Source organism: Chiloscyllium plagiosum, chromosome 21, assembly GCF_004010195.1.
Source record: "Chiloscyllium plagiosum isolate BGI_BamShark_2017 chromosome 21, ASM401019v2, whole genome shotgun sequence".
Classification (NCBI taxonomy): Eukaryota; Metazoa; Chordata; class Chondrichthyes; order Orectolobiformes; family Hemiscylliidae; genus Chiloscyllium; species Chiloscyllium plagiosum.
The window spans coordinates 51,771,673-51,798,777 of record NC_057730.1 but is presented as its reverse complement, the minus strand read 5'-3'; the positions used below and the strand labels follow the sequence as shown (position 1 = coordinate 51,798,777).

General features: G+C 43.3%; 1 protein-coding gene across 1 annotated transcript in view; it reads left to right on the top strand.

Moving 5' to 3' along the window:
- mapk8ip3 (mitogen-activated protein kinase 8 interacting protein 3) overlaps positions 1-27,105 on the top strand; it is a 179,866-nt gene that overhangs the window by 6,339 nt on the left and 146,422 nt on the right. The window contains exons 2-5 of the mRNA XM_043711093.1: positions 2,130-2,250; positions 8,423-8,493; positions 9,595-9,689; positions 25,058-25,081. Of these exons, the coding sequence (XP_043567028.1) occupies positions 2,130-2,250; positions 8,423-8,493; positions 9,595-9,689; positions 25,058-25,081 (311 nt within the window). The remainder of the gene's footprint in view (positions 1-2,129; positions 2,251-8,422; positions 8,494-9,594; positions 9,690-25,057; positions 25,082-27,105) is intronic.

The following is a 27,105-nucleotide window of genomic DNA, read 5'->3' as shown; positions in this document are numbered from 1 at the left end:
GCTGAGGGGTGACCTTATAGAAGTTTACAAAATTGAGGGGCATGGATAGGATAAATAGACAGAGTCTTTTTCCCTGGGGTGGGAGAGTCCAGAAGTAGAGGGCATAGGTTTAGGGTGAGAGGGGAAAGATATAAAAGAGACTTACAGGGCAACCTTTTCACACACAGGGTGGTGTGTGTATGGAATGAGCTGCCAGAGGATGTTGTGGAGGCTGGTACAATTGCAACATTTAAAAGGCATTTGGATGGGTATATGAATAGGAAGGGTTTGGAGGGATATAGGCCGGGTGCTGGCGGGTGGGGCTAGATTGGGTTGGGGATATCTGGTCGGCATGGACGGGTTGGACCAAAGGGTCTGTTTCCATGCTGTACATCTCTATGACTCTAAGAAGTTAGCTCACCACCATGCAGGCCAGATACAAAAGGATAAATATGTGCTTACCTTGACAGCAATGCCCATACTCTACTCATCAGATTTTAAAAGCTCATATGTCGTGTCACAAATACAGAAGCATCAGCAATGTGGTGGGAGTATTGTTAAATTACGTCTGAGCATTAATGAATCATGATACCAGATACAAAATTGTGTTAACTTGATAGATGTCGGGTACACATTAATTGCATTTTTTTTTTACTAATTTCCTGATGGTCTGTTTCCATGGTGATGCTCCATGAAACATCATTATTGAACCCCACGATGGCCCTCGCTGAAATGCCATTTGTTTTAATTCACTCGTGAGACTTTGGCATCACTGGCTAAGTGGTGGTGGTAGAGTCACAGGCTTTTTGCAGCATAGAGGTGGTGTTGGCCAAGTCACGTTCTGGGAACCTGGGTTCAAAACCCACCACGGCAGATGGTGGAATTTGAATTCAATAAAAATCTGGAATTAAGATTCTAACATTGACCATGAAACCATTGTTGGAAAAATTCCATCTGGTTTACTTGTAACCATTGGAAAGGAATCTGCCATCCTTACCTGGTCAGTCCTCAATGTGACTCCAGACCCACAGCAATGTGGTTGATTATTAACTGCCCTCTGGGCAATTAGGGATAGGCAATAAATGCTGACCCAGTCACATCCCATGAATGAATCCACAAAAAACCTCCCCCACCCACCCCTCTCACAGTATGACACTTTGACCTTTTACTATAAATTCTGTCTCCTATGATCCTGCCCCACTAGCTGACAAAAGAGCAGTACTCTGAAAGCTTGAACTTTCAAATAAACCTGTTGGTCTATAACTTGGTGTTGGGTGATTTCTAACTTGTCAGTGAGATCCCTGGAAAGAATAAATACAAAAAAATGTCATACTATTGGAAGCTGAAGCTAAATCATGGACTTCAGAGATGATCATTTTATTTCTTCAGAATAAAGATTGTATGGTATATGTTTTGAGTTATATTCCCAATTGTATATGATTTTATTTTAATTGCTGTTGCATATTCATGATATGTTCTGTGAAACTATTGCTATCTGAAATATGCACTGATTGTATTTATCCTGCAGGCACAATGGTCTAATTATCATTGTCTACATAACAAGAAGCCCAACTTTTGGGGCACATTGTATACACTGCATCTCCAATTTGTTGTTATTGATTTGGAATTTAAGCACGAATTAGAGAATATTAAGTGCCACATTGTTTAAACTTAATGGTGGATCATTAGACAGGCATAAAGGAGAAACCGGTGTTATCTGGAAAATGTGTGAAGCCCTTTCAGAGCATCTATATATAAATGTAAATATGTAAAGTTGGGTTTGCCACTGTTGTCATGACTGTAAAAGTGTGAGTTGCTTTGGTTGTTTGATTCAGGTCTCCTGTTGGAGGTAGCAATGTGGTTGCTAGGGGATTGTGTGTTTTATTCAGTAGATATTCTCTTTCTGGCGAGTTTTGTAGTTTGAATATTTGGTATTTCATTGACAAATCTAATTAATAGACTTTATTTCTAGATGAAAGAATGCAATCTCACGATAAGTTACAATGCACTTGCCAAACCGTATTACAGTATGCTAAAAGGGAACCAACAATTCACATTTGCTAAATAAGGTTGTTTTCACCATTTGAATGGCTTTTAATGAGAATTTTGCCACTGCCCTCACTCTCACTGCTTTTTTTCCTTGTGTGTAGAAATTCATCGAGTTTGAGGATGCACTGGAACAAGAGAAGAAGGAACTTCAGACACATGTGGAGTCTTTGGAGTTACAGACCAGGCAGCTGGAACTCAAATCTAAGAACTACGCAGACCAACGTAAGTTTAGAATGCTTCCACTCAATGGTGAACCATAAGGGGGCAGCCTGCTTCAGCATTGATATCGATGTGGTAGTGGTGATGTCACTAGATGAATAATCCAGAAGGAGACAGTGAGGTCTGCAGATGCTGGAGAGTCAGAGTCGAGAGTGTGGCACTGGAAAAGCACAGCAGGTCAGGCAGCATCCGAAGAGCAGGAGAATCGATGTTTCAGGCTGGAGCAATGATTCCTGATGAAGGACTCTGGCCCGAAATGTCGATTTCCCTGCTCCTCGGATGCTGCCTGATCTGTGCTTTTCCAGCACCACACTCTCAACACTAATAATCCAGAACGTCAGATTAATGTTCCAACGACATGGGTTTGAATTCCACTGTGGAAGATGGTGAAATTTGAATTCACTAAAAATCTGGATTAAAAAAACTAACCTGATAGTGATGATGTGATCACTGTTCATTGTCATAAAACCCATTTAGTTCACTCATTTCCTTTAGGGGAGCAAATCTGCCATCCTTACCTAGTCTGGCCTACACCTAACTGCAGACAAAACTCTCAGCCCAACGTGTTTGATTGTTAACTGGCTTCTGGCCAATTAACTTCTGGCTTAGCCATGTCCCGTAGATGAGTTTAAAGAAAATAGTGCTAAAGTGCTCTAAGACGAACCCCCCTCCTTCCCCCCCCCCCCCCAGTCCAAGAATTGCTCAGGAAAGCTTTCAAATAAAATAGCAAATGACATCTACAGATTTGCAAATTGTTGACCACACTGCAAACATTTGTCACACTGTGGTGGGAACATTGGCCTGGAGCTGAGTTCCATGCAGTTGGTCTGTGGTGAGATCAGGAAAATCTGGAAGAGTGTATTTCCTGAACATCCCACAGTTTCTCAACTGCAGGGCTCCTTGTAATGTTTCCTCTTGGTTTCCAGTCCTCTGATTTAATGGGCTTGTTGGGAAGGAAGTCTGTGACAACAGCTCTGTGTATGTGTGTGAGAGAATATCTGAGGATCTCCCAGTTGTGCTGATAGAGGCTGGATCGTAGGAGCTCAGAATGGGGACTGGTGAGAGTATCCCAATGGGTGTGGGGCTTCGGTGGTCTGATTAATGCATGGCGTGTTGGATTTGGAGGAAACATCCCATTCCCCACAAACTGTGCTGTACAAACATTTATAGCCCTTTACAGCACCTTTAAAGTCAGGATATTTCCCAAGACTTAATAAATCTAGCTGTATGTAGCTAATACAGTGACTGCCAAACTGAATGCTGAGGCCTCATTATAATACTAAAATCACCAGTCTGCCCCTCAAACAATATAGCACAGGAACAGGGCCTTCGGTCCCTCCAAGCCTGTGCTGCCAATTCCATACTAAAACTGTCTTCACTTACATGATCCATATTCCTCTATTTCCTTCATATTCATGTATTCGTCCAGGTGTTTCTTGGGTCTATTGTGTCTGCTTCTGCCACCACCTCTGGCAGCATGTTCCAGGTAGTCACCACCCTTTGTGTGAAAAACATGCCTTGAACATCTCCTTTAACCTCCTGTGTCCCTGAGTAACTGACATCTCCACCCTGGGGGAAAACCTCATACTCTCCACTCGATCCATGCCATTCACAAACTTCTGTTAGGTCACCCCTCAACCTTCTGCATTACAGTGAAAACAAGCCCAATCTATCCAACCTTTCTTCGTAGCTAAAATCCCCCATACCAGGCAGCAAGCTGGTAAGTCTTTTCTGTACCCTCTCCAAAGCATCAACATCCTTTTGGTAGCGCGGTGACTGGAACTGTACACAATATTCTCACTCAAGGATTTGTCATTGTACCTCCATTAAAACCAGATGCATCAGGTTTATGTTTGATATTTTGTATTTAAGCCTTTGGTGCAACTTGAGCACACCCTTTTGGGAGTTAAACTTCAGACTATTGTTATGGTGCAGAGCCTCACAAACCAATTAGTTCATTCTCAACCCAAAGAGAGAAAATGCTGGAAAATCTCAGCAGGTCTGGCAGCATCTGTAAGGAGAGAAAAGAGCTGATGTTTCGAGCCTAACTGACCCTTTGTCAAAGCTACTAGTTCATTCTCAACTGTGCTCACCTGAGAGGTAGCAGCATTGCAAGCCTATTTCTTGGTTTAAGTAAAACAGGGCTGCCAGGCTGGGTTGGAGATGAGGGGGTAGCTGAGTTGGAGACAGTGGGCTGGGTTGGATATGGTAGGCTGGGTCTTCCAAGCAGTGCCGATAATCTGAAGCTCCGACAATCTCCAGCTCTTCATCCTATGCTGTTTTGAGATATTGATGCCCTGACTGGGTAGGAGACTGGCTTCATGCCCAAATCGTGACGCTAAGCGCCTCCAGGAGGTGGGAGCTGCCTGCAGAGGGTCAGCAGCAAAGGGAGACGGCAGCCATGATGGGGCCGACTGCTGCCTTGCCAAGTGGAGACCACACCGCCCAGGCAAAAGGTGCCCTGGGATTTTTCACTGCCAAGAAACAAACGTTCAGTTCTGCTCACCTTGAACCCAGTAGGTATGGACCCGACAGTTCAAGTTTATAGGATGATAAGAATTAGGATCGTGAGTGGGCCATTTGGCTCTCTCTGTCCTGCTGCACCACTCAATACCTTTATGGCTGAACAGATTGTGGCCTCAGCTCCACTATGTTACCTGTCGATCAGGAGTCAAACTCAGCCTTGAATGTTTTTTTCAATGACCAACTTCCCACTTGGGGAAGGAAACAGCTCTCCTGATACAGTCTTAGAGATGTACAGTATGGAAACAGACCCTTCAGTCCATGTCAACCAGATATCCTAAATTAGTCTAGTCCCGTTGGCCAACACTTGGCCATACCTTGCTAAAACCTTCCTATTCACATACCCGTCCAGATGCCTTTTAAATGCTGTAATTGTACCAGCCTCCACCACTTCCTCTGGCAGCTCATTCCATACACGCACTACCCTCTGTGTGGAAAGGTTGCCTCTCAGATCCCTTTTAAATCTTTCCTCTCTCACCATAAACCTATGCCCTCTAAATTCTATCCCTTTGTTCTAGATCTCCCAGGAGGGGAAACATCCTCTGAGCATCTATCCTGTTAAGTCCCCCTCAGAGTCTTACATGTTCTAATAAAATCATCTCTCATTCTTCTAAACGCCAGTAAGTGCAGACCAATGCTTACCAGCTTTTCCTCAGAACGTAGCTCCTTCAACCCAGGAATTGGCTTTGTTAACCTTCTGTGAACAGCTTCCAATGTTGGCATATCCCTCCTTAAGTACTGCAGATGGCCTATCAACAATGTGTAGTCCTTATTTTTACATCCCTTGCATTAAAAGCCAACATTCCATTTCTTCTCCTAATTACTTGGTAACTTGCCTCCAAGATAAATACTCATTGAATTCTGCATTGCGTGTTGCCCTCTCTCCAGCCTCTCTCCCCCTATTAACAAACTCAAGGAGCTTAATCCTTTTTAATTAATCTTCCTCTTTGAGCCATTAATCTTCTAGCATTTCCTGTTTCTACTGTATTTCAGATTCCTGGGTCTACAGTATTTTGCTTTTACATTACCGTGACTTTATCTTGCAATGAGACAGCAGGATCCTGTGGCATTACATCACTTCCTGAGGCGGTGATTACTGCTTTGCATTAGCATGACGTAGTCAGACTTTGTCCCTTATACTGCACATTCCTGTTAGTTTTGTCACTGATTTTGGTACTAGGACCATGATCACCTCCCTCCCAGGTTTATTACCCACGCCACACTCTAGCTAACCCATTTTCAACTACTCCCCATGATCACCTGTCTGAGCTTCTCTTCTTCCCTGGCTTACTATCACCAATCCCTTTTATCACTCCATCCTTTTTTCTCTATCACACACTCTCTCTCTCTCTCTCTCTCTCTCTCTCTCTCTGGGCTCCCTCTGCCCCTTCCTGCTCACTGTTTACTCCCCCTTCTACCCCATCATCAGCACAGATACCACCTTTTGCTATCAATGTCACTGGAGTTAGAACATTAACTCTTAATCTGCTGCAGTCCTTGAAGTGTGGCTAATAAACTTATGAAAGGGTCACTGATGCATATTGTTGCTTCATAAGCCAAGATATTAGCTTCTATAAATTCAAAATGCATTGTATATCGCCATGTGAATTTGAAGCAAGTGCAGATCACCTACGTTGAGATTTCCATACCATTGGACAATGTATGAATGGGTTTGAATATAATTCTAATAATCTGGTATTGTGAGGCAGCAGTGCTAACCACTGAGCATCCAGAAAAAGTCCCTGCTTGTGAGCTTTTTAGATTTAGATTTGGGTTTTATTGTCATGTGTACTCAAGTACGGGGTACAAGAGTACAGTGAAAAGTGTACAGTGTCTCGCCACATGGCCCATCTTAGGTATAACTCCCTTACAACATTGTGGGTCCACAAATACAAAGGACTGCAGTGGTTCAAGGTGGCAACTCACTGCCACCACCTGACGGTCACATCAGGATTGGCAATAAACAAAGGTCCAGCTAGTGATGCCCACTTCCTGTGAATTTTTTTTTTTTTTTTGAAAACAGTATGATTATGACTCGTCCTCAGAAGAATTCAGGTCTGTGAGAAAAATCACTGCCCACATTTCATAGGGTCATTTACTATGTTGCAATCTGATATCATACACCATCTGTGGGTGGAGACCAGAGGTTCTACTCTAGCTTTTGGAGGGACCAGGTATATTTATATTAGCTCCTTAAGGTCCTGGCGATTATACCTGGCCATAGTTGTACCTATTGCTATCAGTGTAAAACTTTCTTATCGAAGGCCAGTATCTCTCCTGGACAGTGGTATATCTTCTACCACTGACCATTAGATATGCTGAAGCCAAAGCAAGGGTCAAGGAGCAGTGAAATTTCGCAAACAGCCATTGCCCATACCACATTCTGGTAAAGGTGGCACATAACACAAGGTGCCAGAAGTAGTCATCTGAGAATACGCCATAAACTTCACAAAATGCATTGCACCTGCAATCAGAGTCATTGAGATGTACAGCACAGAGACAGATCCTTCGGTCCAACTCGTCCATGCTGACCAGATATCCTAACTTAATTTAGTCCCGTTTGCCAGCATTTGGCCCAGATCCCTCTAAACCCTTTCTATTCATATACCCATTCAGATGCCTTCTGAATGCTGTAATTGTACCACACCCTATAAGCCCATTCCATACACTCACCACCCTCTGTGTGAAAACGTTGCCCCTTAGATCCTTTTTGTATCTTTCCCCTCTCACCCTAAACCTATGCCTTCTAGTTCTGGACTCCCACCAACCCAAGGAAAAGACTATTTATCCTATCTATGCCCCTCATGATTTTATAAACCTCAATAACGTTAGCCCTCAGCCCCTGACGCTCCAGGGAAAACAGCCCCAGCCTATTCAGCGTCTCCCTCGAGCTCAAACCCTCCAACCCTGGCAACACCCTTGCAAATTTTTCAGAACCCTTTCAAGTTTCACCACATCCTTCCTATAGCAGGGACACCAGAATTGCACACAATATTCCAACAGTGGGCTAACCAATGTCCTGTATGGTTGCAACATGACTTCCCAACTCTTATACTCAATGTTTTGACCAATAAAGGAAAGCATACTAAACACCTTCTTCACTATCCTATCTACCTGAGACTGCACTTTCAAGAAACTGTGAATCTGCACTCCCAAACACTCCCCAAGACCTTACCCTTAATTAAGTCCCGAATTCTACATTTAATGTTCCTGGAGGTGGGGATCCTTCAGTGAATCCCCTCCGTGTCCCTGACATTTTGAATGTCATTTGAAAACAGCCCAAATAATCAAAACTGAGCAAAACATCTGAATTAGAACATAGAATATAACAGTACAGGCCCTTCGGCCCTCGATGTTGTGCTGACTTTTTAATCCTATTCTAAGATCAGACTAACCAACACACCCTTCATTTTACTAGCATAAATTGTTCTCTTTCTTGCAGACCTGACACATCGCTTCTCTGTTTTGTTACAAGAAAGGAGCAGTACTGTTTATTTTTAAAACTCATCCTGAACTTTCTGCCCTAAGCATTATGTCTCCATTTCTACGTTGCTGGTTTTGTCTGATTTTTATTAAACTGGATTGTTTTGATATGTTCAGGTTGATGTGAGTCTCCATTCAGTCTTGCAGCTGATTCTGTCCTTGATTTCAGTTACCAGACTGGAGGAGCGGGAAGCGGACATGAAGAAGGAATACAACGCGTTACACCTGCGGCACACTGAGGTAAAGAGCTGAGATAATTGGTATGCTCATAAATAAACTGATCCTTATACAATGAGCTGAGTTTTGATGGAGGATCATTCGGGGATAAAAGACCAGGTTAGAGGTGAAATGTCATTGCAGGGGATTGCATGTACACCCAGGTCAAATTGATATTTATCACAAGATACTTGAGGTTTGATGTTTGAGAGAGTTTATGATTTAGTGGGTAGCATCCCTCCCTCTGAGTCAGAGGCTCCAAGTTTGAATCTCATTACAGGATAGCCGGGGAAGGTGTGCCCATTAACAATAATAAAAACAAAGGACTGGTGAAACTCGGCAGGTATGCCAGCATCTGTCGAGACATAGAATCATAATAGTCCTTTGGCCCTTTGTTTTATGAGTGGCAAGGACACTATCATCTCAGTTCTAATCCAATTTTCCAGCACTTGGGCCATTGCTGTGTATGCCTTGATATTGCAAGTGCACGTCCAAACACCAGTACAACGTGATAGAGGTTTCTGCCTCTCCTCATCTTGCACCAAGTTCCAGATTCCCACCACCCTCTGGTTGAAAACCTTTCCTTCGTATCTCCTCAAAACCTTCTGCACCTTACCCTTAAATCTACACCCTCCTGGTCAATGATCAAGCAGAATTCATATTTAGAGTCTGATACTGACAAAAGGTCATTTTAGGCAGGAAACGTTAACTCTGTTCCTTTCTGCACAGATGCTGCCAGACCTGCTGGGTCTCTCCAGCACTTTCTCCTTGTTTCAGATTCACAGTAACTTGCTTTTATTTTAGGTTAACAGCCTGTACATCGTTCCAACCCATTAGTCAGTGGCAGGTTAGTCAGTGATTCCTGGTCAGCAAGGTGAGTAAAGACCTTTTGGAGTGTCTCCATAGCTCCAGCCTACACCGTACAGATGGAATGTGTGATTAGCCGCATTAACCTGGACCCACCTCATGACCACCCTTCTCCCTGAGGCCATTCATGGGGTCAGCATTGCAGCACAGACTAGTTAATCTGGTTGGAGCGGTGTGATGTACTATCAGTTTTGTCTGGGTATATTTCACTCATCCTTTCTTCGTTGACTGTGTCTGAATTGTTGCTGTATCTTGCAGATGATACAAACTTACGTGGAACACATCGAACGATCCAAGATGCATCAAGTTGGGGGAAATGCACAATCTGATGGAACGATGACCGGGAGGAATAAGTAAGGAATGTGTTCAGTCAAGTGTATGTGCTGGAGTAGATTGCAGCTGCTGGGTTGCTTGATGGTGTCCAGAGGGGTGCCTTTCGTTATAATAGTGGAGCATATACTTTTACATTAACAATGTTGTTACATGGTGAAGAACCCTGTGGCTCACCTGATTTGAGACTCGATAAGAATAACATCTGACTAGCTGATTGTCGAGTTTGCTTTCAAACTTTTAGGTTGCAGAATCAAACTCTAAGTAGCTGCTTTCTCACATATTGTTAAAGATTACCTTTGCAGACTCTGATTACTTCGGACAGCAAGGGATCCTGTATTCTCAGCATTTCCCAGCAGAGTTTAGTGGCAGTATTGGGTCATTTTCTTGTCACAACTGCATCAATAATGAGTCATGCAATGATATCACCTCAGTGTCTTCACTGTGTCAGGATTGTGTTCGGGAGAGTTTTGTTAGGAGCAGATAACAGGACCCGAGTGGAATTATGACTGATGCTATTTCAAATTAAATATGACAGAGGAGTTGACTTTCACTTGGATGTAAAAATAAAGTTTGGGTTTGGTTACTGATTGTAGAAACAGCCCGATTATCATTTCTATGTTGGAATCTTACCCTGGGTGGTCATTCCTGGGTAACAGGTGGAAAATGGTCTCCAGAATGACAGGTTTGTATGAGCAAAGAACTGAGGCAGGAGTGATCAGTGCTTTTGAGATGCTGGAAGATGTAGATGTTGGCACGATCTCCATTTCTCAATAATCTGCTGGTAGAGAATGACAGTCCAAAATTGTCAAGTTGGAGGGAAAATAGTGTGTGGGGAGCTGGCTTCCATCAAAAATAAGGAATGGCATCTAGTTTTGTTCATGGCCTTTAGTCCTGTTGTAGGGAGGTAATGGACAGAGGATGGGTTCATTTTGACAGAAGTAAAAGGTAATTGGATGAGGCTTATCTCTGGATGGTCAGAGTGGTTTTGAGCAATTATGGATGCAAGGGTGAAGAATTTTTACATGGTGTTAACAGAAATATTGCTGTTTGTTACATTGGCTAATACGTTGGGATGTTCTTAGATCCATATAAATAGGTAAGCGCTTAAAATACACTATTAGCAGTAACAAGAACTAGTCAGAGGCTGGGAATCTCATAGGTAGTAACTCCCCTCCCCGACTCCCCATCTACAAGGCACAGGTCAGGACTGTGATGGATATCCTCAGTGAAGTGTAGCTACTGTTGGAATGTAGGAAATGTGGAAACCAATTGTCATGCAGCAAAATCCCAGAGACTGGAGTGAGGTGCATGACCAAGTATCTGGAGTATTTGACCAACAATACAGCTTGCATTTATAGATCATCTTTGACATAGCGAAATACCTCCAAAATGCTTTGAGTGCTGCCAAACAGAAATTAACACTAGACTACCGAAGGTGATATTAGCTGGGATGGTCAAAGACTTGAAGTTATATTTTAAGATTTATCTTAAAGGGGAAATGACAGAGATTTGGGGAGGGAATTGCAGAGCTCAGGGATAGATATTTGCCAGGACACTGGAGAAGCTCACCTCTTCCTTCTCCACCAAAAAATGCAGAGAGAACCTTAGTCTGAAACTTGGCGCCTCTGGTTCTAATGCATTTTTTCAGTAATGCACTGACTTTTAAATCCAAAGTTTGCTTCGGGCGTGAGGATTGAACCCTCATCCTTCTCGCTGAGGGGTGACAGTGCCATTTCCGAGCGAGGGCAGTCCCAGTTGTCATCCCTCTGATCCTTCACTTGGTTGAAAACTCGAAACCCAGCATGGATTAAGGATTGGGGTTGGAGGGGCAACTAGGGATGGGCAATAAATGGCCCAGCCAGCAGTGTCCATGTCCCATGAATGAATTAAAAAGTAGACACGCAGTGTAGTGACTGAGCTGTCCAAACTGGACTTTGACTTGTAAAGTTGCCAGGTGCCCTCCATAAGGAGGAGGACCCAGGAGCTTGTTGCTCTTTGTGACTAGGTCAACAAAGATCGGATGGTCCACGACCACCTGATGAAGGAGCGGCGCCCCGAAAGCTAATGCTTCCAGATAAATCTGTTGGACTATAACCTGGTGTGGTGTGATTTTTAACTTTGTCCACTCCAGTCCAACACTGGCACCTCCAAGTAATAACAAAGATCTGATAAGTGATTGGACAGTGGAACTTCCAGAATTCAAATCATAATGTGTGCCCAATAGGAGCTGCACTCTCTGTGCAAGGACATTGGAGCTCAAGTGGAAGTTAAGGGCCAGCCCAGCCCCGTGTTTGTGGTCACCCAGACCACAATGTATACCATGTTGTGAAAGAATGCAATCCAGGACTATGTGCTACAGGATTCAAGGCAATCCACCTAAATACAGGGAGGTGTTGGCCTTGTGCTACAATTGCTAAACCATTAATCCAGGTAATGCTCTGGGGTCCTGGGTTCACATCCCGCCTTGGCAGATGGTAAAATTTGAATTCAATGAAAAATAAAATCTGGATGACTGTGAAACCATTGTCGATGATTGGCAAAGCCCAGCTGGTTCACTGACTGCCCTTTAGACGAGAAAGGAAAGTAAGAATGCAAACTGATGAACGCACCAGAAATGAAAATGGCAGAAATAGAAGTGGTAACACCACTACTTGGAGGATCTCCTCCAAGTCATTCAGCCTCCCGATGTGGAAATAGATCCTATTCCTTCAGTGTTGCTGGGACAAAATCCTGGAATTCCCTCCCAATGGTTCATGGAGACAACTCTCCATTGTTTTCTCAAGAGGCAACTAGGGACGGGCAATAAATGGCCCAGCCAGCAGTGTCCATGTCCCATGAATGAACTAAAAAGTAGACACGCAGTGTAGTGACTGAGCTGTTCAACCTGGACTTTGACATGTAAGTTGCCAGGTGCCCTCCATAAGGAGAAGGACCCAGGAGCTTGCTGCTCTTTGTGACTCAGTGCCATTGCTATACAGTTGAGCAACTCCATTAGTCTGCATGGTTAGCATGAACTCATCTGTCCATTCCTGTGCAACGTGGACCCCACAGCTGGCTGAGATTAACCTCACAGCGATGGGGGTTATTTATAATTCACCCATTTTGACAGGTTTTGTTAGGAGTTGGATTCTGGGTAATCCAAGATAGAGGACAAGAACAATTTCCGGCTGCAACAGCTGCTCCTTGTTTGAGGTATTTTAGGTGCTGGAGGTGATTTCCTCGAACTCCAGGAGCAGCAAGTACTGTTTCATATACTGTTGCATTGTTTTGGAACTTTGGGAAAAAAAAAGTCAAAACAACAGCAATTTTAAAAGGGAGAAGAACAGACAAAGGAAGCACATGGTGAGGTCATTGCAGGAGCGAGGGACAGAGAGAACCTGCACAGTTACTGCCTTTGCTGTTTGAATTCACGTATCGTTGGACGTCGGAGTGCATCTGGGAAAATTTAACAAACAGTGAAATTCACAACTGATCTCTGAGAAACTGTTGGGTGAAGTTCACAGCACAGAATCAGATAAGTTAATCGTTGTTTTAAATGTGGCATACAGAGAATCTGCAGTAGTGAGTAGAGTGGGTTCTTTCTTGATTATATGTTTTTGGAGATATGTCTCTTGATTAAACTTAAAATATAAGCCATAACTATTAATTTAACCTGGGGCAGTGTTTGTAGAGGAATAAAACGGTGTTAATTTCTGGGTCTGTAGATTGTGAAGGAGCAAAAATGGCCTTTAGTAGAGTGATATGTACTACTTGTCAGATGTGGGAGTTTAAAGAGAGTTTAAGGGTTACTGCGGATTATATCTGCCATAAATACTGTTGGCTGTGGATCTTAGCAGATCGAATGGATCGGTTGGAGAGACAGTTAGAAGCAATGAGGAATTTGCAACAGCAACGGTATGTGATGGATGGCAGTTATAGGAAGGGGGAACAGCCTCAGATACAGTCACATAGATGGGTTAACTCCAGCAAATTAAGAGAGGTAGGCAGCTAGTGCAGGAGTCTTTTGTGGATATACCCATTTCAAACAGGTATGCTGTTTTGGAAAACATAGGGGGTGATGAATTCTGAGGGGAATGTAGCACGAACAGCCAAGTTTCAGGTATTGAGACTGGTTCTAATGCAACGTGGGGTATGTCAGGTTCCAAGAGACCAATTGTGTTAGGGGATTCTCTAGTCCGAGGTGTAGGCAGATGTTTCTGTGGCCAGCAGCGAAAAAGCAGAATGGTGTGTTGTTTCCCTGGTGCCAGGATCAGGGATGTCTCAGAGGGTACAGAATGTTCTCACAGGGGAGAGGGGCCAGCAAGAGGTCATTGTCCACATTGGGGAACGAACGACATTGGAAGGGAAAAGGTTGCGATTCTGAAGGGAGATTATAGAGAGTTAGGCAGAAATTTAAAAAGGAGGTCCTTAAGAGTAGTCATATCTGGATTACTCCCGGTGCTATGAGCTAGTGAGGGCAGGAATAGGAGGATAGAGCAGATGAATGCATGGCTGAGGAGCTGGTGTATGGGAGAAGGATTCACATTTTTGGATCATTGGAATATCTTTTGGGATTGAAGTGACCTTACAAGAAGGACGGATTGCACCTAAATTGGAAGGGGACTAATATACTGGCAGGGAAATTTGCCAGAACTGCTTGGGAGGAATTAAACTAGTAAGGTGGGGGGGTACTGAGGAAGGATATTCCTGGAAATATATGCAGGGAGGTTTTTGGGTGGAACTGAGAAATAAGAAAGGGATGATCACCTTATTGGGATTGTATTATAGACCCCCCAATAGTCAGAGGGAAATTGAGAAACAAATTTGTAAGGAGATCTCAGCTATCTGTAAGAATAATAGGGTGGTTATGGTAGGGGATTTTAACTTTCCAGACGTAGACTGGGACTGCCATAGTGTTAAATTTTTATATAGAGAGGAATTTCTTAAGTGTGTACAAGACAATTTTCTGATTCAGTATGTGGATGTACCTACTAGAGAAGGTGCAAAACTTGACCTACTCTTGGGAAATAAGGCAGGGCAGGTGACTGAGGTGTCAGTGGGGGCACTTTGGGGCCAGCGACCATAATTCTATTAGATTTAAAATAGTGATGGAAAAGGATAGACCAGATCTAAAAGTTGAAGTTCTAAATTGGAGAATGGCCAATTTTGATGGTATTAGGCAAGAACTTTCGAAAGCTGATTGGAGGCAGATGTTCGCAGATAATGGGACAGCTGGAAAATGGGAAGCTTTCAGAAATGAGATAACAAGAATCCAGAGAAAGTATATTCCTGTCAGGATGAAAGGGAAGGCTGGTAGGTAAAGGAAATGGTGGATGACTAAAGAAATTGAGGGTTTGGTTAAGAAAAAGGAGGAAGCATATATCAGGTATAGACAGGATAGATCGAGTGATTCCTTAGAAGAGTATAAAGGAAGTAGGAGGGAAATCAGGAGGGCAAAAAGGGGACATGAGATAGCTTTGGCAAATAGAATTAAGGAGAATCCAAAGAGTTTTACAAATACATTAAAGATAAAAGGATAGCTAGGGAGAGAATAGGACGCCTCAAAGATCATCAAGGCGGCGTTTGTGTGGAGCTGTAGAAAATGGGGAGATACTAAGTGAGTATTTTGCATCAGTATTTACTGTGGAAAAGGATATGGAAGATATAGACTGTAGGGAAAAAGATGGTGACATCTTGCAAAATGTCCAGATTACAGAGAAGGAAGTGCTGGATGTCTTGAAACGGCTAAAGGTGGATGAATCCCCAGGACCTGATCAGGTGTACCCTAGAAGTCTGTGGGAAGCTAGAGAAGTGATTACTGGGCCACTTGCTGAGATATTTGTATCATCGATAGTCACAGGTGAGGTGCCGGAAGACTGGAGGTTGGCTAACGTGGTGCCACTGTTTAAGAAGGGTGGTAGGGACAAGCCAGGCAACTATAGACCAGTGAGACAAAGAGGATTGATGAGGGCAGAGTGGTAGATGTGATCTATATGGACTTCAGTAAGGCGTTCGACAAGGTTCCCCATGGGAAACTGATTAGCAAGGTTAGATCTCATGGAATACAGGGAGAACTAGCCATTTGGAGACGCAAGTGGCTCAAAGATAGAAAAGTGGGTGGTGGTGGAGAGTTTGTTTTTCAGACTGGAGGCCTATGACCAGTGTAGTGCCACAAGGATCGGTGCTGGGTCCTCTACTTGCTGTCATTTACATAAATGATTTGGATGCGAGCATAAGAGGTACAGTTAGTAAGTTTGCAAATTACACCAAAATTGGAGGTTTTTGCAAGGTTTGTGAAGGTTTGTAGCTCCGGTTGAGGTTTTGGGTGTAGGTTTGCTCGCTGAGCTGTAGGATTGATATCCAGACGTTTCATTACCTGGCTAGATAACATCATCAGTGGCGTCCTCTAAGTGAAGCGAAGCTGTTGTCTCCTGCTTTCTATTTATATCTTTCTCCTGGATGGGATTCCTGGGGTTTGTGGTGATGTCATTTCCTGTTCATTTTCTGAGGGGTTGATAGATGGTATCTAGATCTATGTGCTTGTTTATGGCATTGTGGTTGGAGTGCCAGGCCTCTCGGAATTTTCTGGCATGTCTTTGCTTAGCCTGTCCCAGGATAGATGTGTTGTCCCAGTCGAAATGGTGGCTTTTTTCATCCTTGTGTAGGGCTACAAGGGAGAGAGGGTCGTGTCTTTTTGTGGCTAGATGGTGTTCGTGTATCCTGGTGGCTAACTTTCTTCCTGTTTGTCCTACGTAATATTTGTGGCAGTTCAGTTTAATTCAGATGAATGCACGATGCTGCATTTTGGGAAAGCAAATCTTACCAGGACTTATACACTTAATGGTAAGGTCCTCAGGAATGTTGCTGAACCAAGAGACCTTGGTGTGCAGATTCATAGCTCCTTGAAAGTGGAGTCGCAGGTAGATAGGATCGTGAAGGTGGCGTTTGGTATGCTTTCCTTTATTGGTCAGAGTATTGAGTACAGGAGTTGGGAGGTCATGTTGCGGCTGTATAGGACATTGGTTAGGCCACTGTTGGAATATTGCATGCAATTCTGGTCTCCTTCCTATCAGAAAGATGTAGTGAAACTTGAAAGGGTTCAGAAAAGATTTACAAGAATGTTGCCAGGGTTGGAGGATTTGAGCTATAGGGAGAGGCTGAACAGGCTGGGGCTGTTTTCCCTGGAGCGTCGGAGGCTGAGGGGTGACCTGATAGAGGTTTATAAAATCATGAGGGGCATGGATAGGGTAAATAGGCAAAGTCTTTTCCCTGGGGTGGGAGAGTCCAGAGCTAGAGAGCATAGGTTTAGGGTGAGAGGGGAAAGATATAAAAGAGACCTTCTGGGCAACTTTACCACGCAGAGGGTGGTACGTGTATGAAATGAGCTGCCAGAGGAAGTGGTGGAGGCTGGTACAATTGCAACATTTAAAAGGCATTTGGATGGGTATATGAATAGGAAGGGTTTGGAGGGATATGGGCCGGGTGCTGGCAGGTGGGACTAGATTGGGTTGGGATATCTAGTCGGCATGGACAAGTTGGACCGAAGGGTCTGTTTACATGCTGTACATTTCTATGACTCTATGAACCCCAGGTCAGGTGGGACTTGAGCCTTGAACACCTGCTCCAGAGCTAGGGACTTTACCGTTGTGCTACCAGATCCCTACACAATGGTGATCTTATCCTCTTTCTTATGTAGTTTTTCCCAACTCTGACTCCGACATCTAACTCAAAATACCTCAGCCCATCATTTGGTCCATTAATGTCACTGCTTCTACTTCTGTTTCATCGCTCTTCGGCTCCTGTAACTTACTGCATTTACTGACCAAGCCCTAGATTCAAGTCCCCTTCAATGGCTTCTCAAGCCATTGAATGAGAAGGACACAAGTCTTTGGTCGAGATGTTGCATGCTCCACAAGCAACACAATATTTAGGCAGTGTCGTGTGAATATGTGCATGTCTGAGTAGCAGACAACATGTGGTAATGGTTTCCTCAAGGTTAAGGTTATCTGGTTGAAGAACATAGAGATGTATGGCACGGAAATAGATCATTCTGTCTAACCCGTCATGCCGACCAGATATCCTAAATTAGTCCAGTCCCATTTGCCAACACTTGGCCCATATCCCGCTAAACCCTTCCTATTCTTATATCCATCCAGATGCCTTTTAAATGTTGTAATTGTTCCAGTCGCCATCACTTCCGCTGGCAGCTCATTCCATACACGCACCACCCTCTGTGAAAATGTTGCCCCTTAGGTCTCTTTGTAAATCTTTCCCCTCTCACCCTCAATCTATGCCCTCTAGTTCTGGACTCCCCTGCCCAGGGAAAAGACCTTGTCTATTTATCCTATCCATGCCCCTCATGATGTTGTAAACCTCTGTGAGGTCACCCTTCAGCTTCTGACGCTCCAGGGAAAGCAGCCCCAGCCTGTTCAGCCTCTCTCCATAACTCAGACCCTCCAATCTTGGCAACGTGAGCCAAGTGCTTTGGGTAACTTATAAAGTAAAGACATGGCACACTGGGTGTTAGCAGGTAGGGGACAGACATCTGGAATGCTGCATTCTGTACATCAACCAACATTTGACAAAAGTATTGGTAATTCTCCACTAAGTTTGGAATCAAACTGCAGTAAGAACACAAGCAGCTCAGACAGCATCAGTGACGGGATGGAGAGTTAAGGCTTCAGGTTGATGATGGATGATGGAAATGTGTTGCTGGAAAAGCGCAGCAGGTCAGGCAGCATCCAGGGAACAGGAGAATCGACGTTTTGGGCATTAGCCCTTCTTCAGGAATGAGGAAAGTTGGTCCAGCAGGCTAAGATAAAAGATAGGGAGGAGGGACTTGGGGGAGGGGCGTCGGACCCTTTTATCTTTTATCTTAGCCTGCTGGACCTATCACATTTCCGACGCCCCTCCCCCAAGTCCCTCCTCCCTATCTTTTATCTTAGCCTGCTGGACCAACTTTCCTCATTCCTGAAGAAGGGCTAATGCCCGAAACGTCGATTCTCCTGTTCCCTAGATGCTGCCTGACCTGCTGCGCTTTTCCAGCAACACATTTCCAGCTCTGATCTCCAGCATCTGCAGACCTCACTTTCTCCGCTTCAGGTTGATGATCTTGCATCAGACACTGCCTGACTTAGAATCATCTAAATTATACAGTCCAGAAGAGGCCCTTTGGTCCATTGAATCTACAATGATTAAAAAAATACTATTCTTCATCTAGACTTGAGTCGTGAGTGTAGTGCTGGAAAAGTACAGCAGGTCAGGCAGCATCCGAGGAGCAGGAGAATTGACATTTCGGGCAAAAGCTCTTCATCAGGAATGGTGATGAAACCGAAACATCGATTCTCCTGCTCCTTGGATGCTGCCTGACCTGCTGCGCTTTTCCAGCGCCACACTCTCAACTCTAATCTCCAGCATCTGCAGTCCTCCCTTTCGCCCGCTTAATCAAGGGTTGCTCCACTTTCCAGCACTTGGCCCCTGGAATTGAATGTTATGACATTTTGAGGGTCACCCAACTACTTTTTAAAGTTTGTGGTGTTTCCTGCCTAAACTACCCTCCCAGACGGTGCATTCCAGAAAGAGGTTTTTGTCAAGTGTGCTCTTTAGTCCTGCCTTTCACCTCAAAGTTATTCCTCATTGATTATGGGGAAAGCAGCTGTTTCTATCCACCCAGTCCAGGCTGGGTTTTTCCAGCTTTCTTCGGCCTTATTTCAGATTTTCAGCATCTGCGGCATTTTGCTTTTGTCTAATTAACAAAATTGGTGTAGAATGATTGACAGCATTGTTTATTGTGTTTAAGAAGAATAAAAAATAGGATTGGTGATTTCAATCTCATTTGCCAATGTAATAAATATTTAGTGGGGAAGCAATTTAATTTACTGTTTTCCGCACAACTTGGCAGTAGCATCCAATTAAATTGCCCTGTCTAAATTCCACTTTTCATCACAAATTAACCAGGGGCGCCTTGGCTAATGTGCTTCTGTCATCTTCAGTCAGATTAGATTATGTTCAGGTTTTGAGCAATTAAGTAAATACTCCCAGAGGACACTGATAGAATTGGTATTGTGCATTTTCCACAGCGAGAGAAAACTTTTATTGTTTAAGGTTAGGTGCCGATTGTATGTTTCAGTATTTCTGTAAGGTCACGTGATGTGGCAAGGTTGTTAGGACAGTCCTGGAAGGCATGCTTGTAGCTGATGCCTGTTGTCAGACACTGCCTCCAGCACTGATTGGCTCCAGTATTTGCATAGCACATGTGCCAAGTACTAATGTAATTTAATTCACAGAATGTGCTGCTGTCCCTGTGAGCAATCTCATTCGAATTCTTGTCATGCGACTTTACAACAGATGACTGTCTTAGCCCAAAGCATAAATAAAATCTTCCATCGTGACTCTGGTGCAGGATTAATGTCGTTTGAAACAAACGTTATTTCACCCAGACGGTCTACCTGGCGGATATGTGATGAATCGTTTTCTGATGTGTTGGGCTGAATGTAACATCTGAGACTGTGACATTGGTTACACCAGCAAATATGCCTATCCCCATGGACTGGATACTACCAAGGCTTTACCAGGCAGTCAAAACAAAATCTAAAATTTGCAGATTTTAACTTTCATCAGAAAACTCTCCAAATTGGAGTTGGGAGTGGGTTGGAACAATCAAAGTTACAACATAAAAAGAGGACATTTGGCCCATCCTGAGTGGCTCAGTGGTTAGCACTGCTGCCTCACACAGCCAGGGACCCGGGTTCAATTCCACCCTCTGGCAACTGTCAGTCTGTGTGGAGTTTGCGCATTCTCCCTGTGTCTGCGTGGGTTTCCTCTGGGTGTTCCTGTTTCCTCCCACAGTCCAAAGATATGCAGGTTAGGTGTAATGGCCGTGGGAAATGCAGGGTTACACGGATAGGGTAGGGCGGGATGGGACTGGGTGGGATGCTGTTTGGAGGGTTGTTGTGATCTCGATGGGCCGAATGTACACAGTTTCTAAATCTGCTGTCCGTTCTAAGCTCATTTACCTGTACCTGGTCTGTAGCCTTGCAGCTTACAGCCCTCCTGGTACAAATCCACTTTCTTTTTGATTGAGTGCCCTGGGATGGTGTGGTGGTGATGTTATGTTGTGAAATGGAGTGAGTATGTAGGCAAATAATTTGGCCATGGTGAGCCCTGGTAAAAAGAGGACACTTGATATTGCATGAGTCCAATCTCCAATTATAACTGATGACTCCAGTGAACTATCCCCATAGAACTAGGGCAGACCTGAAAATAAAAGGCATCAGGTTGGGTATGTGAATAGGAAGGATTGAGAGGGATATGGGCCAACTGCTGGCAAATGGGACTAGATTAGGTTAGGATATCTGGTTGGCATGGATGGGTTGGACTGAAGCGTCAATTTCCGTGCTGTACATCTCTATGATTGTGTTATACTGGGTTTCTGCTTTTTTTTTTGACTGCGGATTGGAAGAGAGTGGAAATTACTACTACCCTCTTATTGGAGCGATGAAAGGAGGCTTATGCAGTCACACAGCGGGAATATAACTATCATAATCTGTCTTCAAGAGTAAATGCCACTATCAGCACCCCTATTAAAGAAAGACGCACATAATTAGATAATAAGACAGCTGGTTAAGCATGAAGTTAGGCACAAATCCTTTCCTTTATTTACAGAATGCAATGATACCTCCAACTAACTGGGCAATGTTCCTGCAATGAGGAGAAAGTGAGGACTGCAAATGCTGGGGATCAGAGCTTAAAAATGTGTTGCTGGAAAAGCGCAGCAGGTCAGGCAGCATCAAAAAAGAGAAGGAGAATCGAAGTTTCGGGCATAAGAAGAAGGGCTTATGCCCGAAACGTCCATTCTCCTTCTCCTTTGATACTGCCTGACCTGATGCGCTTTTCCATCAACACATTTTTAAGCAATGTTCCTGCAGTCCCTCTTTATACTTCTTTGAATAATCAAAGAACCAATAAACATAAAGGGCCCAGCCCTTAAAGAGGCACTGCAATAAAAGTTATACATTCCCCAACTTTAAACTGAGAATAAATGTTAGAATAATAAAGGTAGAATCTACTAATACTTGGAGCCTTACCTCAACATCACATGATTAGCGTGAGACCTCCAACATGAACAATCATACTTGACACACAACTCTGTCTTCAGGAATACGCTATTTTAAAAACTTGATGTGGGTGTCACTGGCTAGGCCAGAGTTTATTTATTCGGGCATGTAAGAGTCAATCATTTGTTGTGGGTCTTGAGTTACCTTGTAGGTCAGACCAGGTAAGAATGGCAGATTTCCTTCCCTAAATGACATGAATGAACCAGATGGGCTTTTACGACAATGGACATTAAGATAGCATTTAACTTCAGACTCATTTTGAATTCAAACTTCACCTTCTGTCAGGGTGGGACTTGAACCTGTGACCCTGGACAATTAGCATGGGGCTCTGGGTCACTCTGACATCACCACTATGGCACCACCTCCTCTAGTTATATCTAACGGCCTAACTGTGAAGACCGATATCAAATGTAGTTTGCCTGGATTAGCCTCAGGTTATTGGAGATTATGTTTGGTATTTGCAAATGATTCCAACTCGCAATAACATCGCAAGAAGATATCTGGTTACTCCATCCATAAACATGATATTATCTGCATATATCATCTGCTTGTGTGTGCTGTGTTTTAGTAGCTAATTTGATACTTCATGCTGAGGGTTATTGTCATTATTTGCTGTTTAATACTGTAGTGAAGGCTTCTGAACTCTCACATGGCACTAAGTGTGCCCAAGATCTGAAAATGCTGGAGAAATTCAGCTCTGGCAGCTGTGGAGAGAAAGACAGGGCTAATGTTTTGAGTCCACTCACCCTTTGACAGAATATGATGTCTGTTCTGACGAAGGGTCCCTGAAATTGTAATGTTAACTCTAGTTTTCACTTCACTGATGCTGCCAGACCTGCTGAGTTTCTCCAGCAACTTCTGCTTTTGTTTCCAGCATCGGCAGTTCTCTGATTTAATTTGTCCCAAGATCTGGTCATTATCCTTTGATTGTGAAACTTTTTTTATAGATTTGGGACCTTGGCTGATTCATGAACTAATATCATATAACTGCTGTACATTTGAATAAGTGTGTTCAACAAAACTTTGTCTGTCTCGGGCATCAAGTTGACAACAGATCTAACAGCAACCAATGTTAGATGAAGATAATCCTCTCTCTCTGGAAATATTTCCTACTTTCACTCCCCAAAGGTCTGGCTCTAATTTTTCAATCTGGCTGCACACTCCAACCTGTGGAATTAAATTCCCATTTATCTACTCTTCTTGTTCGCCTATCTTGGAAAAGAAAATTGAATAAAATCACCCCTGAACCTTCTAATTCCAGCAAATGCACCTCTGGTAATCTCTCCTTGTAATTTAATGTTTGAATCAGAATCCCTACAGTGGAGCAGGCCATTAGGCCCCATTGAGTCCATACTAACCCTTCAAAGAGCATCCCATTCAGAACCACACCCCGAAACCGATAACCCACATTTCCCATGGCTAATGCACCTAGTCTACACATTCCTGGACACGACGGGCACTTTAGCCTTGCCAAACTACCCTAACCTGCACATCTTTGGACTGAGAGGAAACCGGAGCACCTGGAGGAAACTCACACAGGTACAGGGAGAATGTGCGGACTCCACACAGGTAGTCACCCGAAACTAGAATTGAATCTGGGACTGTGGCACTGTGAGGCAGCAGTGCTAGCCACTGAGCCATTGTGCCACCCCATTTGAAGTCCAAGTGTTAATCTCATAAATCTACTTTGTACACCCCTCCCCCTGACACCCCCCCCCCGCCCCAAAAGCAAGGTTATGATAAGTTTCCTAAATTTATAGTGCCACAGCGCTCTCGCTGTCTCTGGCGCTCTCGCACTCTCTGTCACTTCTCTCGCGGTCTCTGGCACTCTCGTGCTCTCGCACTCTCTCTCTCTCTCTCTCTCTCTCACGCTCTCCTGTTGTGTAGTTGAAGCATGACATCCACCTCCTTGTGTTCTTTCCTTTTGCATTTTTGAAGTCAGTGTTCAATTCATCAGCTTTTATGCTGACTACCTCATTACAATGTTTTGATGATCTGTGCATCTGGACACCCACATTTCTATTTACCTTTACAGTTTTGCACCTTCTTAAAATGTGCCGCCTTCCATCTTTTCAGGTCCAAAGTAGATGCCTTACATGTACCTATATGGAAATCCATTTGCTGCCGTTTTCCCCATTCACTTTAACCATCAGTATCACTTTGTAATTGTGTACCACGTCTACACTGCTTGTTGTCTCACCAATATAAGTGTCATCAGTGAACTGGGATACTTGGCTTTCTATCCCATTGTCCAGGTTGTTCATAAATATGGTAATATTTAAGGCTCAACACAGATCCTCGTGGCACATCATTAGGCACTTCCTGCCAATCTGAGTATTTGTCATTATTTCTACTGTCTTCTGTCGCTCCCCAGTTTTGTAACAGGTCAATAACTTGTCTTGCGTTCCATCAACTTCAACCTTGGCAAATAATTTCCCATGAAGGACTTTATTGGTGCCTTTTGAATTCCATTCAAACAGTGTCTGTAGATCTTCCCCTGGCCACTGGACTGGCTGACATTACGGTGAAAAGCTCTCCTTGTCAACCTGTCCCCTTGCCTGAGGTGTGGTGATTCTCAGGTTAAACCAGCACCAGCTGTCTCTCTGAGAGACAAAAGCCCTATGGTCTGGTAAGACTCTGGTGACTTCACTGTTTTGCTTTAATCACCTTTTCAAAAAAAGTGTTTGGTCAAGTTTGACCTTATTGCAAACCCATGCTCTTTCTCTCAATTTAGCTGAAATCTTTCAAGGTGTTAAATCACTCTATCCTTGTAGATGTTCAAACTTTTCTGACAACAGATGGCTAACAGATCTATAATTCCCTGGAGCTTCTGTCTCAATCAAAGGGTTGCTCAATTCCACAAACTGAAACCAAATCGTATCTGTGTAGAGTCTACATTGGTGAACTTTTCTGTGATATGTAACCTTAGCAATTTTTTTTTCTCATTGAAAGAAAGCTGAAACTTTTCTGAATTAATTAATTTCACTTGTAAATGCGTATTTTGTTTAATTTTATTTAAGCCTATAAAGTGTGAGTGTTGAATTTGAACATCAGTGCTGGTAAAATAAACCAACTGTCTGTGATCTGGCATGCTCCTCCAATGCCCTCATTGTGCCACAGAATATTGTTTATGCATTGCTTGCTTTTTCTTTGTCTGCATTTATTGGGACTGCTCTCAATGATGGCCAATATGTTGTGCTAGTTTGTGACCTTTGAATTGTGTTGATTAATTGTGTTCTTCTTGTCCTGCTCTCTGTGCTGTGCTGTTGCTGCTGTTTTCTGTGTTACCACAGTCATCGCCAACCATGGAGAAAAAGGTAAATGTTGCTCAGTCATTTCAATCCTTGTATTCCCAACGCAAACTCCTTGCCCCATCCCTTACTCTAACCCAGCTGGGAACATTTGAGGTCCCTTCTGTCTCTGCATTTAATTCTGAAGTATTGTGATTAATCATTGCACTTATTGAGTAGTCATTAAAGTTTGTTTAATGAATGTACATATAAGTCTTTGTCCAGGCTTTCTGATGAGGGCCCTAGCACGCAGATAAAAATATAATGGGACATATTTCCTGTCTTTGTTTTTTATTGTGGCACTCCAGATGTGAGTATAAATGAGCCTAAAGTAAGTGAAAAGTCTGATTTTATTTTGAACCTGTTAAAAGTCTAATAGGGTGAAACCGCAAAGCATTCTGCAGCCGTTGAAAGTTATTTTATTCCTGTTTTGGAATAAATCAGTTTATTAAAAAGAAGGATTTTGATTTATCACCAAGCTGTTGAAAGAGTTTAATGCGGGGAAGTTTTCCAGGTTAATTGATGGAAGTATCACAGTTAGGCAGGAGCATTAGACTGTGCTGTTCCAGAAATACACAGGGCAGCAGAAGGCAAAATGAATAATGTCAAAAAAGCCACTCCAGACCTCAGTTATACTGCAAACAGAGTGAGCTGCCAAGGTTTAGTACAAAAACAATGGGAAGATTTGCATTTTTATAGTGTCATCCAGAAACAAGAGTTTGCTTCAGATGAATTGCTGATGGAATTGTGAAACGATTGGCGTGCAACCTGTCACAGCAACTAACACAAAAATAGCTGGAGCAAACATCTAATGAGGTGAGGCAGCAGTAAATATAGTTTTGATAGTATTGATTGATTGAGGGTTGGCTTTGAATTCCTTGCCTCGGCAGTGGTGCAGTGATGCTCCACTTGAGCTATTAGGCTGGGTATACTGTGACTGAAGTGACTGGTTCATACTGATCTGCTGGGATTGTTACTGTTTGGCCTTCAGTGTCAGTAGTGAAGGCCAGCATTGACCCAGGGTCTGTATCACAATAAAACTCTAAGCAGCAACCAGATGCTTTTTCTCTGCACAATAAAAGATTGATAGACTTCTTAGAAACATCACACTGTTAATATTTTTAAGTGCTTATGACATATGTTTTTAAAAACTTGCTACCATGTGTGTCCTATATCCCTTAACATTGTTTATTCATGTTCTGTGCATCCCTAGATGAAGCAGCTCTATTAGTGAGTGACTGTATCAATAACTAGAGTGCAGCAGGGGCACACAGAAGGTCCAAGTGCCAGTGGCTGTCTTTGTTGGGGTCACCATTGGACAGGTGGTGCCAAAAAGCTAATGGGACTCCTCATATACTACCTTACAAGTTAGATTTTTGGAAGGCAGATTCTCAAAATTCTTAGTGACATCGCAAAGGTTATTTGTGTGGTCTGGAACTATGCTGCTTTACTACATGTGACTGTTCTCAAAGCAAATTATAGTTAGTCTTGACTATACCTTGGGTTTGTTCCCATGTTTCCACAGCCTTCATTGGGAATGTGCATTGAATAGTCCCTTATTTTATATAAATCATTTGGGTATTAGTGGCTCTAGCTGCTGATTAATATAAATGATCAATTATAGATATATAAATTTTATGTAAATGGTTTATACAAATGTTTGTATAACCATTTTTATAAACTGTTTATATAAATGACTTACGCTTGAATGTTGGCGAGTTAATCAGTAAGCTCGCAGATGACAGAAAAATTGTTGGGGTGGTTAATAGTGATGAGGCTGGCCTAAGGAGGATGTAGAGCTGAAAATGTGTTGCTGGAAAAGCGCAGCAGGTCAGGCAGCATCCAGGGAACAGGAGAATCGACGTTTCGGGCATAAGTCCTTCTTCAGGAATGAGGAAAGTTTGTCCAGCAGGCTAAGATAAAAGGTAAGGAGGAGGGACTTGGGGGAGGGGCGTCGGAAATGTGATAGGTGGAAAGAGGTCAAGGTGAGGGTGATAGGTCAGACTGGGTTGAGGGCGGAGAGGTCAGGAAGAAGATTGCAGGTTAGGAAG